Raw genomic sequence first — 20,031 nt, 5'->3', positions numbered from 1 at the left:
CAGAACCAAACCTCTTAATCCAGTGCTTGAGATTTTGAAGTAAAATTAAATGGAATTCCATTTAAACAGTAGAATATACAAAGCAACAAACTCTGCAGACTGTACAGATTTTCTCATGCAGTTTTGACCTCGGTAAAGCACTGCACTTGCTATTGTTTCTTACACAAGAGTTCAACGCAGCCCAGTTACAATTAAGTTGCAGTTTAAAACAAGAGATTTAAGTCAGCTATATAGCCTATAGTTATGACAAAATGTAATGAGAATTAGGCCAAAAGAATACTACAATTCATTAACTTCATCTTAAAATTGCTAGTATAACTAACTAGTATAATTAAGAGGTACTCTAATCAACTACTGATATTTCTAGTGAACCACTGATGGGAGGATAAAATCACTGTGACAAGAAAAACAGTATGCAAAAACATGTCCACAACATATTCCAAGAACAGAGGCCAGATTTCCCTTACCACAATTAATTCACCAGCCTGGAGTTAAAGTCATGCTTAGGACAGTCACAGGAGCACATAAAACATCAGTTAATATAAAGCTTCTGTAAAAATCACTGCTTTAAATTATAGTTATGGAAACAAAAGCAGCTTCCTTTGTAGAAATCATAAAATTCAGGCAGAATGTAGAACAAACTTGACAAGATTTGGAGATCATCTTTACTTTGAGACTTTTCAGTTTTCAGCATAACTGCATTCAGCATGTTTTAAATAAGCACACATAGTACAATACTCATGTTCTGTACTGATCAGTATATGTAATTAACAGAAACACAGCAAAGCAACAGGTGCAATGCCTACCTCTGTGATGTCAAAGTGCTCCTTAATAGCAAGCTTAATGTCTTCTAGCATTATATTGCCCATTTGAATGAACTGCACATATTTACAACAACAACAACAAACTTTCAATCAAAGGTGCATTCTGCCAACAAATCCAATATACCTTTCACAACCTAAGAGGCACACAAGAAACTGAGCTGGAATGCCCCCTACTGGTTTATTAACAAAGAATGAATTTATTTACACCAAAGCCAATACATGGAGTTCTTCTGACAAATCCTTCTAGAAAGTTCATTAATAGCCTCTTAGTGAGAAGTAAAAACCTAACGTGGTTGACACATCATACACAGCAGTTCAGTAAATTAATAATTTCATGTAACCATCCTTGTGATAAAAGACTGCATGTCAAAAATAAGTAGCTGAGTAACTCAGCAGCCACAATCTCTCAACTCTGCACACAGTGCCAAGTCTTCACAAGCTGCTACTGAACATCCATTAGAAATGTAATATGTAATCAGACTGTCTTACAAAAACATAAAAAGTTAAACACTAAATCTAGCACAGAGCTGAGCTCCTGATATGAAGATCAGGAAACCATTTTAAGGAATTTGAACATACTGCACTACACTGGAAAGATCAGATGCTGGACACCATGGACAGAATCAGCGGAAAATCATTCACATCAGAATCCTCTTAAAGAATTTAAGTCACCAAGTGACAAGAGCCAGTAAGTTACTAAGACAAGAGCCATGTCTTTACATGTCACTCATGTAAAGACAATACAAGAGAACCCCGTAGTACTGGACTGTTTAATTAAAAAAAAAACAAAAAACAAAAAACTACCACTACTTCAATTTCCATAGTGATAGATACGCATCTCTCTCCTTCAGCTGTATCCACAAGCACTCTCCAATTCCAGCAAAGTGCAATTGTTATTTCTGTCAGAAAGCTTTCTGAAAAGCTACCCCAAACCATGCAATCTTAAGGACATACATAGAACAGTTTGGAGATATTGAGGATTCAGTTGTCAGACATGTTTGTACAGCATGAAAGCATTTAAGCCTAACAGTATGACAGGTATGGTTGAACACACAACCCTAACTTCAATCCTCAGAGAGTTCAGCAAGTCTAATTCAACAGTCTCTAAATGCAATTATTGAAAGATTTTATTTTTAAAATCATTTTAATGCTTGCACATTGAGTCCATTACAAAATCCCTTGAAAAGGAATTATTCCACCACCAAACATGTAAGATTTTTCTTCTTGGAGGGAAAAAAAGGGGAAGTACAGCAAACTTGTCTTACACTATGTCTGAATAGCTCCTCAAAGAGCCCTGACAACTTCACCAATTACTTGAGGACATCACTGCACTGGCAGTAGGAACATGTATGGGATCACAGAAACCAGTCAGAGCCACAACTGCTTCGCATTAGCAAAAAGACCTGCTTCAGAAATAATCAAAGTGTGCCTATCAAATAAGGGGTATGAGGCTTAGACAATACTAAGGTTAAGAGAACCTGATCTTACTTCCTCACAAAATGAGAATTCTTGAGTGTTATCTGAAAAACAGCCCTCAGAATTGTCCCAGCCAGCCTGTCTACACTGAAGTTTTCAAAAGCTCATAGCTTGATCAAAATGGATTGATATAATTAAGTGGTGGTAAAATTATCCTATTTGAAATTTAGAATGTCTAGTTCAGAAGTTTAACTAAAGGAGCATTACTTTCAATCACAAGACTGTTGGCTTTTAGTTATTTCCAACTCCCTACTTATGATCAAAGGTAGTACTGGGTGTGCCACTCCTACAGACTCTCACCACACTCGCATTATTCACTGTTTGATTTCTTCTTAGAACAGTGTAGGTCAGCAAGTTACAGCCTTCCCTCCAAGGGTTGGATTCCAAGCCTTGTCATGAAGTTCAGTAAGACTTAAGTCCATATGGGAAGCAACGCTTTCCAGTGTTTTGTTTATAAAACAAAGCAAGAGCATAATGCTCAATTTCCTTTTAATTTATCAGAAGAGGTAGTACAGCCATTAAGTACGTTACTTATGCTTCTTGAATTTGACAAGATTTTTACTCCATCTTAACCCACTCTTCCAAAGAAGGCAGGCTGATAACTAGTGCCTAAGAAAGAAGAAACACAACAAAGAACAACATCTTCAGATGCAGTAATTTTTATCCACTGTGCTTCCGTGCAGGTAGAAATGCAAAGAGTCACCAGACAATAAGGAAAATCTGAATTTGATGCCTGCTGACATAAAAAGTCCTGAATTCTCAGAAAGCCAGGACTGCAGATTTATTTTACATTCTGGAAATAGCAATAACTGCTACTCATATCAAGCTGTCAACAAACTGAGAGCACAACGCTTTATTTTTCCTCTCACAGCTGATCAATACTTCTACAAATACACATGCAAAGGTACTACTAACTAACCAGAGAAAGCATTAGCTACAGGTTGGTTACTTGAATACTCAAAGACAGCCTTTTCATAGTCTTTTTTGTGACCTATCCATTTCATACTGCTCAGTACTGCTTGCATACCTTGCCCCAAAGGATCACATCAACCACCACTTCCTGCTTTCAAAATACACAGAAAAATACTTACGCTGCAACAAGATAAATTAGGACGGTAGAGTTGAAATTCCTATCCTTTAAGAAACTCAATCCCTTCCCAGCCCATCCAAGAGAAAATATAAAAGCCTTCATAGTGCTTAAAGGATGGCAAGAGGATGGGGAAAAAAAGGTAAACCTCAAAAAAAAAAAAAAAAAAAAAAGTAGTTTTTTCACCCCAGCAGAGGTGGTCAAGGAAGACAACAGCAAGCTGTCAGTATTTATAACTGCAAGAGTTCTAAGTGATGTGGCCTTAAACTCTGACTCACCAAAGGGCTTAATGAGTGATGAATTCCCATTCCGTATGACCCTCCCAGCATTGATTCCTATCAGCAAATACTAGAAGAAAAGCAAGATTAAAAACACAAACAAAGCCTAATTAATAGTACTGTGGGGTTTTTTTGTTGTTGTTTGTGGCAGTGGATCGTTTGGCTTGTTTCCTGGAAGATTCTACTTATGAAAGTCTAATCACAGAAAATCTTCTGGATATGACTTGGATATCTGTGCCAATTTAATTTAGAAATATATTAGTTCCTCAGGCTCTGCATCAGAACATAGTTAAGAGAAAGGAACAAGTGAAGCATAACTACATCCCCAGCTCCCCCAAATTCTTCCAATACTGCATCTGCACTGTTAAGTGTATCACCTCACTACTCCAATATTCCCTAGCTCTGAATCAAGAAGGTTTTGAACATATAATTACCAGTTCACCTAAAAGGAGCTGTATAAAATTAACCACAGAAGGGATCAATTTTGCTTCTTATCAAGCAGAGCACTATTCCACCCCTTCCCTCCACCTACTGTTGAAAATAGTCTTTACTATATTATTTAAACTGAACGATCACTAGAAAGTCATTCATTTTCTCCCCGATGGTATTTATGCAGTACAGAATGAGGCACACCTCCTGAAGGCTTATAGAAGCACTTATGTATATTATGGAGTTAGAGCATCACACCATGAGCAGCAAGTTTGTGCTGAACAAGTAGTTCTGCTGAAATGGTGGTCAAAAAAAGAGTAAGAGGAAACCTGGGAAGACTAGTTGGAATGAGCCTAATGAGTTAAACTGCCCCCTCCAAGCTAACAATCCTATCCAATAGTATGAATATCCTGCCCTTTGTTTGTGTGCAGCACTCATCCACAATACCAGGGACTGAGGCTTCAACTTGCACTGGAACTCAAAAGCAGCTCCACCAAATGACCAAAGTTGCCCTGCGCCACTGACATGCCTCAAGTACCAGCAACCATCCCGGCTCAAATGCTAACTAACATGTGACCATCCACACAACTTGCTGGTGAAGCTCCAGTCCATCTTAAGATGGAAACCATATATTATCAGCTTTCAAAAAAACAATTCCACAAAAAGACTGCAACTAATGCTGTTGTTTTAAGAACATTTAGTAAAACCATCTATGAGCATGACATATGGAAAAAAATAACTGAACTATTTTGTAAACATGATTCTTTGGAACTTGATTTCAGAAGTGCTTCCTTCTTCAGTTGACACTGTATGGGAGGCCTACACAAAGAATCCCTGAACATCAAAAGAACTTCAGGTCTGCTCCAGCTCTTAAAATCTTTTAAATAGTTGCCAGCAGTCTTAACTACAGCAAATCAGCTGATACAGTACACAATTAAGATACAGCTTCATCTTGGATAAAAATGAGCCAGTCGACTTTTAACCCTGAAGAAAACAAATGCCAAAAAAAACGTTCAAGTCAATTTCATCTTGTGTAAAATAATGAGGGTGGAATACATAATTAAAAAAAATCAGAAAGGCTCCACAAACCAGAAGTTTCTGTAGACATCTTAGGAATTTGTAGAAGTAGATAAAAATGACAGACAAGGTACAGCCAGCCACATCTAGCTGCCATCTAGAAATTTTGTCTTTATAACCAAGGGCGTCTGAAACTTCATAAATTTCTTTCTTTCTGCCAAGGAATGAATGCAAACTGCTACGATCAGAAACGCTACGATCAGAAACGCTACGATCAGAATAAGCAACAGCTACAATGACTGGTCTTCTGAAATTCACCATTCTAGAAGATACTCACAGATTCAGAGAAACAAAACTTTGTAAAATACAAGAAAGACAGCAGATAGGGAAGGAACAGTCTTTACAAGGATAAAGTCAACACTTCACCATAGCTGAGAATTCCTCTGTCAGCAAGTCAACACTGAATTTGTCTCAGCATAACTGAAGATATTTTTCAACTTGTTTGAAATATTTAATGCTGGCATCTCAAATGAAAAGCAAGAAACTTCATGCCTTTAGCACTCGACCACAATTACTGGTATTACTCTTCTTCCAGTTTACAAACCTCAATTCATTCTACGTGAAGCTGAAGTAAGACAACCTGTGTTCACTGCAACCCACTACACATTAACCACCTTAAAGCCATTCAGTCACTGCTGAGACTAAAGAAAGTTGTTAGTTTTGCCTTCAATTTCCTCATAAGAAAGTCTCTGTCACTTTGGTCCGCAGTTTTAGTGATTGAGCAACCTGTAAAGAAACAAGTGACCTCAAAAGTAGTTTGTGATATCACATACACACTTTTCAGCTATTGCGAAGGAAAACTGTTAGTGATATAGAAATTATCCTCATCCAATTAAAGACTTATTTAATTAAGATTCTTTTAGTTTCTGACAGTATTTCAACTGGGCCCAGCAACACAATCTTCCCTGATAACTCCTGCTTCCATCATCAACCTTGCCTTAACCGCAATCCAGTTTATCACCTATATAAAAACCACTTCAGACTGTGGGAAGCCAAGATACCTTCTACCCTTTTCCTGCCTTAGACCACTGCTATTACTAACCTAAAATCTTTCCAAAGATATCAGAACAATTGACATCTGCATGCTTACACTTAAGACATCCCAAACTTCTTTTAGTATTGAAAATCCGTCTTTTAAATAAGGAATAAAGTCATCTTGCATTTTATTCAAGTAATTTTCCAAAATAAAAACAAGAACTACAGGACATTACTAGCTGGGAGAAAAAAAACAACCAAGAGTACAACTGTAAGACTTGGGCCACCGAGCCTACTGGATCTGAATCAAATAGCAGTACATACACCACACTTTCCAGCTCTATAAAAATTCCTACGTCATTTCAGACCAAGCAGTAGTACAAGTCTAGACTATTTTACGATACTCAAAGTATTTTATTTTTGCTCTCTAGTGGAAGAGATTATCTGCCAGAAGACTTTTTTAATGGAATACCTTAAAACCGATCTAGCAGGCAACCTACATGTATCTGTATAACCAGATCTACACAACAGACCTGTGGACCTTTAGCAACACTGACTATTTGTGTAGTTTCTTTCACCCTTGGCATAGTTAAGGCTGTCTAAGTTTAGATTACAACAAGACACAAAGCTGTTTCAAATCATTTGAAGGATCTCTTCAAGACAAGCACCTGCAAGAACAATGAGCCAGAGGAAGGTGTCTTGTGGAAGAGTAGAGACAAGCACAAAACAGAAAGTGGCTACAGGCTTAAAACTAACCAAAAAAAAAAAGTGCTGAGCAAAGTGTCTGTTGAAATGAAAAGACTAGGCACATTAAAAAGAAAAAAAATCAGCTGAGAATTCCCATTAGCAGTATCTCCACTACCAGAAAAAAGTAAAAACAACCCCAAACAGTTTTGCTAGCTGCTTTTTTTTCCTACTTATTAGAAATAGGGATTTTACATGATTTGATTAAATCAGTTTTTCACAAGGCCTAATTTCTTTCTTTTTTTTACGTTCTCCTCCATCACAGCCTACTACATATTCAAAAAAATGTAAAAACCGATAATAAAAATATACAGTTTACCCCAGACAAAAGATTTAAGATTTCCACAAAATTATTTCTTGCAGTTCAGCTTAAGCATTTTTGTAAAATCATCTTTCACAAGTCACCAAGTACATTTCTGAGATGCAACTCCCATCATTTGTGGTATAGAACAACCATTATGTAATAATCAAAGCTATTCATAGAGGGAAAGAAAGAAACATTTTTATTAAAACTACTTCTGAGAACTCTCAGCATCAGAAGCAAAGCGCTAACTCTTTGGCTACGTTGTACCATACATATCCAGAAGTGGACAAACTACATTTTCAGTCAAATCCCCCACACTACCAGATACCCAGATGTTTTGAGTTCTTCTCAGTACAAACCTGGGTTTTACATGCCATGTTTCTACTTCAGAAATAAACGACTAGGATGAAAACTTTCACTTTAGAGACGTCTCGGAAATTCATTTCAAGTACTGAGCTGCAATGTATGGCAAGCAGAGTTTCTCACACCATATCCAAACAATAAATCAAACTAAACATTTCCACCTATACAAGCCACTTTAAAACATTTTCTGTATGAAATAGTGTATGGAAAACGGAAAAAAATACCTCCTGTCCAGTAAGAAAGAGTAGAAGATCTCCCTCCTCTTCTTCACACATGTGAATCTGGATTACTGTTCGAATGGCAGCTTCAAGGTAATCCCTTTCTGGTTCTGGAGTATAGAATATCTCCACAGGATGGGTGCGACCCGGAATAGTTAGAAGAGGACAGTTATCAAAGTAGATCTGAAACTTGCCAGCATCTAAAGTAGCACTCATAACTATAACCTGTAGGTTTAGACAATAACAAAAAAAGTTACCCCAAAGGTTGACAAGGACCTGTGAAATGTTACACATATAAAATACAGTAGCAGGAAACGAAACTCAATGCTAGCCATGATTTAAGCATGCTTTTATCACTTCAATACAGCACCTTTATTTCCAGGTCAAAAAACCCATCCTAATTAAATACAGAAAGGCACAGATATAACTGTGCCTTCCTAGTATTTTCTTTAATACAAATTGCACTAAGGCCTTCCTAGCATTATCTTTCTAATACAGTTCACCATTAACAGATCAAAAAGCCTGTTAATCTATATCAATTGATTATTTTTCTTTATAATTAGCTGGTGGTAAACACATAGACACTTCAGCATGATTAAACACAAAGGAGATGTTGCTAGGCTTCATCATTACTGACCTTCAAATCAGCTCTCTGTCTTACAACTTCTTTCAGAACTCCCATCAAAATATCCGTAGCCAGTGTTCGCTCATGGGCCTCATCAAGAATTATAACGCCATAGCGCTCCAGCAAAGGATCGTTCATTGCTTCACGAAGTAACATACCATCAGTCATATACCTGAATACAAAGACAATTTCTATTTATTAAATCTGATATATAAAGAATCTTCTTTCTTATTATTCACTAGGTTACTTGAAGAAAGCCCTTACAAGCCTTATTTTTAGAATTGAAGCATTAGTAAACTATTTCCAGCATAGCAACAAATCCATTTACATTTTCAGATAGAAGTAACCAAAGGGCAGTATTTGGTAGTAGAGATACAGTAGAGACTAAGCTTTAAAAATCAAACTCAACAAGTTTTGGCAACATTTATGAGTAGTTTTAATACTACTACTGGCAAGCTTCCAGATCTACAATTAAAGACAAGAAAATAAAGGAAAAAAAAATAGAACTCAAATCCTAGAAACACTATTCCTACAACAGTTTCATTTTTAACTGACCATTCTGAATGTGATCTGCAAACCATGTACTAAGTGAGCTCGGTTTCATCAACAAAGCACTGATATCTGGAACAGTTGACAAAACAAAAGCATACTCAAACCTCAGTTATGTGCCCTAGACTTAGGCATAGATCAGTCCTGAAACTTACTAGTACCTCTCCTTACTAGTGAAGTAAACTCCAAACTTCACCAGAACTATTTTGGGTACGAAGTTACCACTGATAGAAGTCAGCTCAACACATAACTTTCCTTTAAGAACAACTCATTTTCAAGTCTACTCCACACCCGCAGCCTGTATTTCTTTCATCTGACACTACAGCCCCTCTCTCTCTCTTTTCCACTCACTACTACTTCCTCATTACTCCTTTCAAAATTTTGCTAACATCCTTCACAGGGTCCTTTATTGGACAGTCACCATACTTACTTGAGAATAGTTTTTGCACTACTGCAGTCTTCAAATCGAATGGAGTAACCAACCTCCTGGCCCAACATTACATCCATCTCATCAGCAACCCTCTGCGCCACACTCATGGCAGCTACTCTCCTCGGCTGGGTACATGCCACTCCCCTCTTTGGTCCAGGTAACGAGCGCATGTAGTCAACACACCACTGAGGGATCTGTCAAGAAAAAAAATTCAGTTTTAGCCACGGTTTTAATAGCCACATACAATGTATATAACACAGTAGTTATATCAAATAAATATATTTGTAATTCCACTGAGGTGACAACTGTGCGTTCAAAACTGTCCAGACTAGGGAAGCAGACAGACTAGTTAGACTCAACACCGTTAAGTAAACCATGCTTCCTTAAGCAAATACGTAACTATCTCTGAAGTTATCAAAGAAATAAACAGGCTCACAGTACCTCTGTTAGTTCAGTAGCTTACACTGATAGTTAGCAGCAGCCATCGTGCTCAAAAGCAAAAGATTGAAGTTAATACGCAGGATTGAGATCAATAGCACAGTCAGGTCCTTTAAGTTTTACAGTAAACAAATTATACTTTGTGTCTTAAAAAAAAACACTGCTTATTAATGTAGATTAAGCAAAAATATATATTTTAATGATATAAAACCTGCCTACCCAGAGATCATGACAAATAAGCAAGTTACGCTCCTTTGGTTAACTCTTGTTCTTTGAAATTGTTATAAACAGATATGAAATCCTGGTGTATCAGTTCCTATAACGACATGCTTTGCTTATTTGTCAGGCACTGGTTTTCCAGGAAAGCAGGAATAATAAACAGCTTTATTCAGAAGAATTTGTAAGGTCAGTAAAAGCTTGAAGAAAATTTAATATTAACATGTTCCACGTGGTGTTTTATGAGGAGATGACTTCCAGGCAGGGCCAGTCCTAAGTCTACAGATGACATAAAATCGACTCCTCCTTACTAATTGGTTTTAAAAGTACTCTAAAAAGCTCATGATTAAAGAAAAAAAAAAGTGTCACCATTCATGCACTGAACCAATACAGAATAGTAGAACAAGCTGTGTAGTTTTAAGTAACATAAGCAGATTTTTTTTCTCAAATACTGTATTTCTACAGCAAAATCGAAATAACTGAACATATGCACAATAGACAACTGCAGATTAATGAAAAGCTGTTTTGTTTTGTTTTTTTTTCTTAAAAAGGAAAACATATCCCTCGTTGTAAGTACAAAAAACAAAAGGAAAGTAAAGAGTAACAACTTTGAACAAACTCAAGTAGGAAATTCAAGTAAAAATAGCAACAGCTCATGAATACTAAAGACATGAATCTGGAATCCTACCCAGTAGCACATACACACTTCCCAGGAGTGGAGCGTAGAAAAATGAAGCTGCCTCTCAAGTGACTAGGAAAAACTCAACTCTGAATGAGGTGAAGCTTCCTAACTTTAAACAGAGCCAATCCTGACATGAGCTTTAAAGCAGGTTTCTCAGGATACAGTAAAGGGAAGTAATTTAGAGGCCATTTTCCAGGAAACAACAAAACCTACAACGCTGGTATCAAATGAAAGACAAAGCCTATGTAGATTTCAACACATTAATCTGATTTAAAAGATTACCAGAACAGTTTTCAAGTCCCGCTTTAGAAAAGACAAAGAACCATGATATACGTTTTCTATTTCTGATGACCATTTTCGGGAATGTGAAACAACTTCCATCATCTAGATCTTATAGAACATAAAGTAATCTCTACTGATGCAAAAAAAACCCTACCTACAAAAATCCTAAATTTTCTTAAAAAAAAAAAAAAAAAAAAAAAAAAAAACACCAAAACCAAAAAGCACAAAAAAAAAACCAAAAAAAAAAACCCACACAAAAAAAACCACACAACAACAACAACAAAAAGCAAAGGATGAGCACCTCTCAATCTCAATGACTTCAACAGAAAGACTTCCAAAGATAGCCACCAACAAAAAAAGAAAAAAAAAAAAAAAAAAAAGGACAGGGACAAACACAGAGGCCTGAGAGACAGAAGCAGTGAGGACTGTTACAGTCCATTTTTGAGCCAAAAGAAAGCCACATTTTTTTTTTTTTTTTTAAAGGAATGCAAGACAGGAGTGGGAAGAGCACTGCTCTTCTGCCGGCTCCGAGATATTTCAATCCAATGAGCTTTCTGTCAAAAGTTATGGGAGGATTCCCAGTTTTCACTGGTTAATAGTGGAGTCCAACTTTCATTCATGTCAGCTCTCTTGTAGGATACAAGGACAGCAGGAGATAAAGCCACGCTCAGAATAATGCCGCTTCTAAATTTCCAGAGGCACTAAAACTTGCTGGAAAGTGGCTTCCCTTGTTATGGAAAACATCCCACACCTAATAGTTAAAACTCTCAGTAAAAGCAGATGCTACCCTACTATACCATCTAAAGAATACATTTAAATTATTACAGCAGTATCACAAACAATCTCACACTTAAAAGGGAATGTACATTGCAAACAGCATATTTAGCTTTTCTAAATGAGATTCAACTCATCCATTCCATAATTACAAAACCGAACTTAGTCTGAGAATATTTGAAGAAAACAATTTAGAAGCTTAAGATTAAATTACAAAGCAAGTCGAGGCAAATACTGGAGAGATGAAAAATTAGTAGCCTACATAAAATATACTTCAGTTTAATATAGAGTTGGGGTTGCTTTTTTTCTAATTTAAAATAAGTTTGTGGAGAAAAGCTTTCATAGAAAATTCCCATCTCCTATTGGCTCCATTGCCAGAGCCTAACTTTCTCAAACCTGGGGCTTATTAAGACAAGCAAAAAATGGGATTTACAAAGGGGGGGAGGGAGAAGGACTTGCCAAATGGCAGCTCACTCAGAAGTCCTGCAACTACTACAGCCTGTTTGCCATGAAAGTTAAGAATCACTTTGGAAGGACAATTCCCACAAGATTTCCAGGGATGCTAACTTTCTACCAGAAAGCATAAGTAACTTGTGTACATATTTAGTTTGAACATTTAAGCACGGAAGAATATTGTGCTATGATCAATGGACGTGAGGAGATGGAAGCAAGACAACCACTCATCAAATTGTTTAGTATTGAAGCACTTAAGAATGCAACACTATCACATTCAAAGCAACAGTTTCCCTAAGTGACAGCAGGATCGTTTTCAGTGATATATTCCTATGGAGGCACTCAGAAGATCTGCAGCCTTGCAATCTCAGAACTCGTAGGAAGCACAGAAGACTCCAAGATAGTTTACATGCTTTTGATAGCTTAAGTCCCACTTTAAGAAAGATGCATGGGGTTTCTTAAGTCCTTTCCATAAATTAGAGGTAAAGCAGTAACACAATACAACAGCAGATGCATCTTCAAAAAAAACAAAAAGCAACACAGCCCTAAGGTACCTTCTATACAAGAAGGTATTTAAAATCTACAGTAAATAGCACAAAACATCACAACATTTAAGCACACAGATGTAAAAGGTATGCACTGTACTACGCCCTTCACACTTTCCAGACTACCAAACTTCATAATAAAAAATTCTTTCAGGACTCGCAGTAAGTTAGCTATAATCCGTTTTATGAAGATTAGAATATATCCTTCAGATTTTAACTTTGTCTTAGATGAAAGGCATTTATCAGATTATAGAACAAAGGTCTTTTTAACATCATTTTTCCACAAATATTTTAAACATCACACCAGAGAACAGTTCAAGAGTTAAGCAAGTTCATTTTGCTATAAACACATGCCTTTGCTTGTGTCTTCCCCATTTTCCCAATCCCTCAAACTCTTAAGGGCTGGTGAAGCTCTGCATATCTGTTGTCACTGAGGAAGGCCACATCAAATCAGTACCTGATATTCCCATTAAGTTCATACCTGTAGCACTAAATTTCACAAAAGACTAACATGATCTTATTTCTGCAACGTTTTTCTTACTTTTAAGCAACCACCTACATAAACAGCTAAAGGGATAAAAACTTGAAGCCAACACCTCAGTTTGTGGATCAGTACACTTCTGTCTAACAGTTAAAAAAATAAATAACCTATCTTCATTTCCCAAAAATGTAACTACCAGAGAGCCTACAAAAGATAAGGCCAGAGAACACAACTGGGTTAAAACAAGGGAGGGCAAAAGATTCTCCTCAAGTATTTCTGTATTCGTTGAGCATATCAAACATTCATCAAATAAGTTTTGCTTGTTATTTATGAGGTGTTTTGCATAATGACTTTCAAGAAACCAAACAAAGTTTCAACCCCCTCACTTAGCAACCATCTCAACTTTTAAGAACTCCACTGTAAGTAAGAACTCACCTGTGTTGTTTTACCAGACCCAGTCTCTCCAACCAGCACAAATGACTGATGCCGAATCAAAATATCCGTGAATCTTTCTTTATATTCCCAGACAGGAAGCTGTAGTCGTTTCTTCAGTATGTCATAATAACGAGGTGTATGTGGTAGATTTGTGAAAGGGTTAATACTGTGTGGAATCATTGCTGGTTTCATAGGTGGTAACCCAGCAGCAATGAGCGTAGAGTTAGATGCAGCTCGCAACTCCTTTTCCTTCTCCCTTTCTCTGTCACGATCTCTGTCTCTGTCACGATCCCTATCACGATCTTTCCGATCATCACGGTCCCTGTCTCGGTCGCGATCCTTCCTAAAATGAGTTAGGAAACAGCAGAAAATTAGATACTTGCATATTTAAATGTTATGAAGAAATTTGAGCACAAATTGATTCTAAACATCCCTACAACAAAGTGAATATAAACCAAATACTTTAATGATTCCTTCCAACAGTCATCTGGAGTACAAACAAAGTGCACCCATTTACATTTCTAATAGTGTGCATCAATCACCATACACAACTACTGCCACAGTTCCTCTTGTCATAAGCAAGACCATGGAGAGCATCATCTTGACTCTCTTCATTTAATGGTTATTAGTAACCTGTTATGTATTCTAGACTTCTCACAATTCTTCCTGCAGGCGCACAAAGATATGAACATTAATACACTTCTTCCCTAGTTAACAAGAGAATTAGGCCAGCCACAGAAACCGACGATAAATGAGCCCTGAAAAAGTTTGATCCTAACATGCCAGAATTACTCTGAAACTTCAAAAAAGAAAAAAATTCCTCTCTTACAACTCTTCCATACAATTTTAACTCAACTCTGACCGCCGAGTTAGAAACTTAGACCTAAAACTAATAACAGTTGTACTGTTTTCTCCAGTATCACCTCCTACCATCTATTTCAATAACAGCATGTACGCACTGCCATTTGTTACCAAAGCTGGAACACTGCTATACCTGCACAATTTGTGGAAATCTCTGTATTATCTAAACAAACATCTGAGTAACTATTCCACTACTTCATCACAACAAAGAAATACAAACGTAAGAACATTCGTAAGGAAAGAAACTTCTTAAACAACTTCACATTATAAATCTACTCTATTTTCTCTAAATTAAAATAATCTACAAAGCTAGACTCAAACTAGCAATATTTGAACAAGTCAATGGCAAACAACTGGCATTAAGCACCAACCAATCTTGAACGTGTCCATTATTTTTATCAGGGATATGAAATACACTTTCTTCCAGCCATTAAGTCCAAGAAATAATTATTTTGCAAATGTAATGAAACAGGATTCTTTTTGCTGTAGTTGTATGCTCAAAATTACAACTCTCACTTCAGTCTTTGTGACAGTTTCAGATTACTAAGATCTACATACCTGTTTTCACACAATTTTGCTTCCCCCACCAAACACCGACATGCTCACCAAGAAATCCCCACGTTTACCTGAAGAACTGCAGCCACGTTTCCAACAAAAACCCAAAACTTATCATGATTTAGCACTTTGAAGTAAGATCTGCTTTACCAATAAATAAATTACGTTTTTAAATTACATTTTAAACCACTACAAGTAAAAAAATTATTGGCATTTTTTATCTGTGAAACTTCTGAACTAGATCTGGTAAAGTAATAAGCAAATTTCTAGCTACAGTAAATTAAATGGACAGCGAGTGTGAATCAAACTGGAACTGTTACTCCCCAGTCACTGTTATCTCATTAACTCTTCCAGCTGTTCACTCATACCAGAAAAGGAACCTATCAAGTTCTATCTACATTTCAGAAGTCAAAAAGTCTACTTAAAGGTCAACCAAGAAAGTTGATTCTCTGTTTCAAGTGTTTAAGAACAATATGAAAGAGGGGCTCAGATGTCAGCAGAGAAAAAAAAACAGACCACATATCACATCCTCAAATCTAATCATTGATATTAATCTTTTTACAATAGTTTATTTTCCTAAAAAATGTCTCTCAGCCTTCCACTCTCACTGAATTCTAGCATGCACACCAGACGTCTTGCATCAAAACAAGGGACAGGTAGAATGACAGTTCACTGCTAAATGTTTTCACTCAAATTTCTGGAAACGCAACTTGGCAGTTCTTCATTAAGAAAATGTCACATTTAAGTCACTCCTCATCTCTGCACTTATCAGACTGACCATAAACCCTAAACCAAACAACTAAAGTAAAAGAATCAGAACTTAATCACGTTTGTCTTGTGCATGAAGTTCATAACAATCTTTATACACAGGAAGAGTTTGGTGGTGATGGTGGGTTCTATTAGGCATTTTTTATTTGTTAGTTGGATTTTTGTTCTCATTTGAGGTTGCCTGACTTGCCCACTCCTTATGCCCACTCATACAATACAAATTGACGAAAAAACAGTAAAAATGACAGACTTAGAGCACATAAAACTGCAAATGGAAAAGAAATAACATTAAACGACCATTCACCACAACAGAAGTCTAAGCAAATCTAACATCAGTGATATGCATTTTCGCCATCACTAAGGAGACACAACAATAGCTGTTTGCAGTCAGCGCAAACAAAAGCAGTTAAATAGGCATTGCTGCTGTTTACATAAGAAAACAAAATCAGTGAAAACAATACATCACACTAACACAGCAACCTGTGATGTCACAACACCTAACGAATATGCTTAGAAAAAAATCTATCAGGCTTTAAATTGCACATATGCAACTTGCACAGTAGCACCATAACAGAAGATTTTCAAACAATTTCCATCATCCCCAAAAGCCTTTTCCTTCACAGAGAATACTTCAGAACAGGTAGATAACAGATGTGGTTATCTTTGTGGTCAAGCTGCTAAGGTTGCAAACCTACAGCATCACTGCCATGTACGGCTGCACACACTGATACAGGCCTCAATCAAAAAAGAATGTAGCAACAACTCAATATAATTTTACATTGTAGTCTGGTGATCCAGGTTGAAGGCAAGGTATGCTGCTATTCTGTACACTATGTGGTATCTATTCAAGGAGCTAATTCAGCTTAACCCAGTTCCAAAACCAACTAAATCTCATAAAGCCACACTGTGCAGAATATGACAAGAATATACATGTTGGTAACAAGAATCCATATGTCCTTCTGTATGCTGGAAAACTTACATAAGCCAGGCCAATGAAAGATGAGTAGTGTGCCTTGTGCTGGATGAACTAAGATCTCAAGGAATACAAGAAATAAACTCAGCAAGACCACAGGGACCAACTCTTAGTCCTATGCCATTTAAAGCTTTTAATGGCAGTTGAGGAAAAGCCAAAGGGACACAAATCCTGCACCTGTGTAGGTTTTAGATGCAAAAAAATTCAGAGACCACTACATAAGAATTTTGTACTACTGCTGAGCGCTGTTTACAATTTTTAGGAAATGTAAAAGTTCAGAATGGTGGTAAAAACCACGTCAAATTATAAAACTCTTTCAGAAATACAAAACTCATCAGTCTCCAACAGACCTTCATTATCAATACAACCAAAACATACCAGCTGAAACATTCAAGTAACACACAATTTTGACATTACCATTTGAAAATTTCACAGAAATCCATGGATAACAGAAAGTGTATTTGCACAACTTTTCTGTATCCACAAAGGAGTTTTGTCAACTTCTGGCAAATGAGGAGAAAATGCATTAGAGGATATAAACAGCTCAACTCGTTTAAGAAAAAAAGATTACAGTGCTCCTATATGCAAGGATTAGTTGGTCAATAAAAAGCATTCTTTTCTGTTTAGCAGAGAAAAATGCATCACACTTGTGGCTGTAAACTGGAGTTGCACAAACTCACCTTTAGAAAAAAAGGCAAGTTGTGCTTCAAGACTGTTCATCAATATACACCAACTGTTATGGCAGACTTTCAGCTCCTGCAAGTTTTGGGAGCAGGAATAAGCATTCTCCTCAGAGCAATGCTCTTGCTAAACAATGCTGCTGAGCTTCAGGAAGGAGCAGATTCAGGATAGGTTCTGTGCTTCCCAAGAAAGGCAGGCCAAATAAGCACAGCCCTCCTTCCTGAGCCTTCAGAGCACCGCAGCCTTCAGGGGCCCTTCGCTCCCAAACCAAGATTAGGGAATACAAAATATAAAGACTGCACTAAAACAGCAACGACACACTGTCTGTGCTCCCACTATGCTACTAACGTGATGAAAGACCACTAAAGCTGGTACATCGAGTCCTAAAACGAACTTGTACAAAACAAAGAAACCTCCTCCCTCCGTGACACCCTGCCCCAACCCCACCTGGCACTGCCTCCTCACGAGGCGCATCCCCGCCGGGCACCCAGCGCAGGCAGCTAACAAAGGAGCAGGGTTCCCACCCGCTCAGGCACTGAGCAGGCGCTACCTCACGCTGACCCCTTGGATCACGTTTACCACAGAAAGAAACCGACAGAAAGGCACCAAAAAGGAGGCGCGGAGAAGGAGATACCGGCGGGCCGCACACAAAGCCCCGCGGGTGCGCGCCGAGCCGCTCCGCCCCGCCGCCCCCGGCCCAACCCGGCCCGCGGCCCCTCCTTTCCCTCCCCGCCCGCTCCCCACCGCCGCCATCCGCCTCCCCCACTCGCAAGGCCGAGGCCGGGCCTAGGCCCCGCGCTGGGCCGCGCCCGGGCCTCGCCGCTCCCATCCCTTCCCGCCGCCCCGCACGGCAAACGCCCCGTCCCGCGGGGAGCGGCCCGCGCCCAGAACGGGCAACGGATTACGCGGGAGCGGCGCCGATCCTCCGCCCGTGGGCCGCGCTGCCCCTTACCCGTCAGAGCGCTTCTTGCTGGAGCTGTAATCGTCGCCCAGATCTAAGCGGTGCCGTTTGGACATGGCGACGGCCGGAGTGGCGGAGAGCCGCTGGGTACGGCGGGGCCGAGTACGGCGGGACGCGCTCTCCGCTCCTCGAGCAGCAGCAACAGCAGCGGCGCCGCGAGGCCAGGCGCAGCCACTAAAATGGCGGCCGGAAGGAAGCGCCGGGGCTGCGCGAGCCGCTGCCGCGCGCGCGCACGGGGAGTGAGCTCGGCGGAGCCGCCGCTCGGCCCCGCCCCGCACTTTCCAACGGCTGCGGCCGGGCCGGCGTGATGGCGGGCGGTTGGCCCGAGGGGTGATCGGAGTGCTGTCTTAGGGGCGGGCGAAACTCGACTCCACAGTCCGTTCTGTTCCCCGGGACAGGCAAGCACTGGAACGGGAGTTTCCACGGTGGAAGTTAAGAGCAGGATACTGTTGGCACATAGTTTTTGTGGGCCGTTGCATACGTCCATGCGTGTAGAAAAATGCAATCTTTCACAAGTCATCTGAAGCAGCAGAAACGAGAAAGTCAGTGACATTCAGACTACAAGCTCTAAAGGCACATGCATTTAGGATTGCTAGTACAAGGGAAGCCCGTGTCCCTAACACCAACAGGCATGGCTGCTGCCATTACATCAAAGTTCTCTAGGTGTGAACGCAAACTGGCATTTAGTAGCACAACTGCTGAAGTGCAGCGAGACATGTGAGCTAAAAGTGCCGTTTTCTCAATACAGTTAGCAGGTTTTGCTTGTACACTGATGCTTTATTTTCACACTTCCAGCCAATGTAGCCACCAGCAGAGATCTGTGGCTCAGGCTGGCTCCAGCAGACCTGTCTTCAGGGTTGTTTCTGTGTCCTGACCTGTGTTCCTCATCTCCAGCCTCCCCCAGCACGTTCCAGGAGCTGGGTTAACCATCCACACAAGCTGTGTTTGTCCCCTTACTGTAGGCAGAAATGAGGTTGAGCAGGAGAAGACAAAGTCAGGCAAACGAGATGTCCCTAAATGAAAAGGATGTGGACCGCTTCACAGCTGATAGAAGCACTCTTATTCCCAGGCAGACTCCTGTGCTCTCACAACTAGTTCCTTCAGCTGTTTCTCCTCTAAGTCTTAGCAGCTGCCTTGCTTTCCAAAACAGTCACTTGATAATGCAGCATAGCTCATAAAAGTCAATCTCTGAGAGCTTCTGGAAAGGCAAGAAGGACATTTCTTGATACTTATCTACTGTTGGACAGTCTCTTCTCTGTTCCTCCCTGCTTTCCCAGTATATTTCATGCTTTCTCAGTGCTGCAGTAGTGGTTTAAATTGATGTCTTAGATAAGATAGGAATGAGACGTACTACCACAACATTAACCTATCAGGTGTACCATCTAGGTACACCTGATGAAAAATACATGTTTTCCAAGTCATCCTCCCTGCCTGTTTTCACTGCCTTTCTGCCAGAGATTACCACAACCTTCACCTAGCTACTTGCAAGAGTGGTCACTCCCCAGGCACTTCAGTCAAAGGAGTTAGGTTAGTTCAGATGCTTTGAA

At 39.2% G+C, this 20,031-nt stretch overlaps 1 protein-coding gene across 1 annotated transcript in view; it reads right to left on the bottom strand.

Annotated features, from left to right (window-relative positions):
- The window catches only part of DHX15 (DEAH-box helicase 15), a 41,373-nt gene extending 22,669 nt beyond the window's left edge, over positions 1 to 18,704 (bottom strand). The window contains exons 1-5 of the mRNA XM_085223375.1: positions 18,476 to 18,704; positions 13,686 to 14,028; positions 9,380 to 9,573; positions 8,413 to 8,572; positions 7,782 to 8,000 (exon numbers count right to left, since the gene is read on the bottom strand). Of these exons, the coding sequence (XP_085079501.1) occupies positions 7,782 to 8,000; positions 8,413 to 8,572; positions 9,380 to 9,573; positions 13,686 to 14,028; positions 18,476 to 18,540 (981 nt within the window). The 5' untranslated portion in view covers positions 18,541 to 18,704. The remainder of the gene's footprint in view (positions 1 to 7,781; positions 8,001 to 8,412; positions 8,573 to 9,379; positions 9,574 to 13,685; positions 14,029 to 18,475) is intronic.
- Positions 18,705 to 20,031: the final 1,327 nt, after the last annotated feature.

The sequence above is a fragment of the Meleagris gallopavo genome, chromosome 4 (assembly GCF_905368555.1).
Source record: "Meleagris gallopavo chromosome 4, MGAL_WU_HG_1.1, whole genome shotgun sequence".
Lineage (NCBI taxonomy): Eukaryota > Metazoa > Chordata > Aves > Galliformes > Phasianidae > Meleagris > Meleagris gallopavo.
The sequence above is the reverse complement of the archived record's forward strand: the minus strand, read 5'-3'. Positions and strand labels throughout refer to the sequence as shown.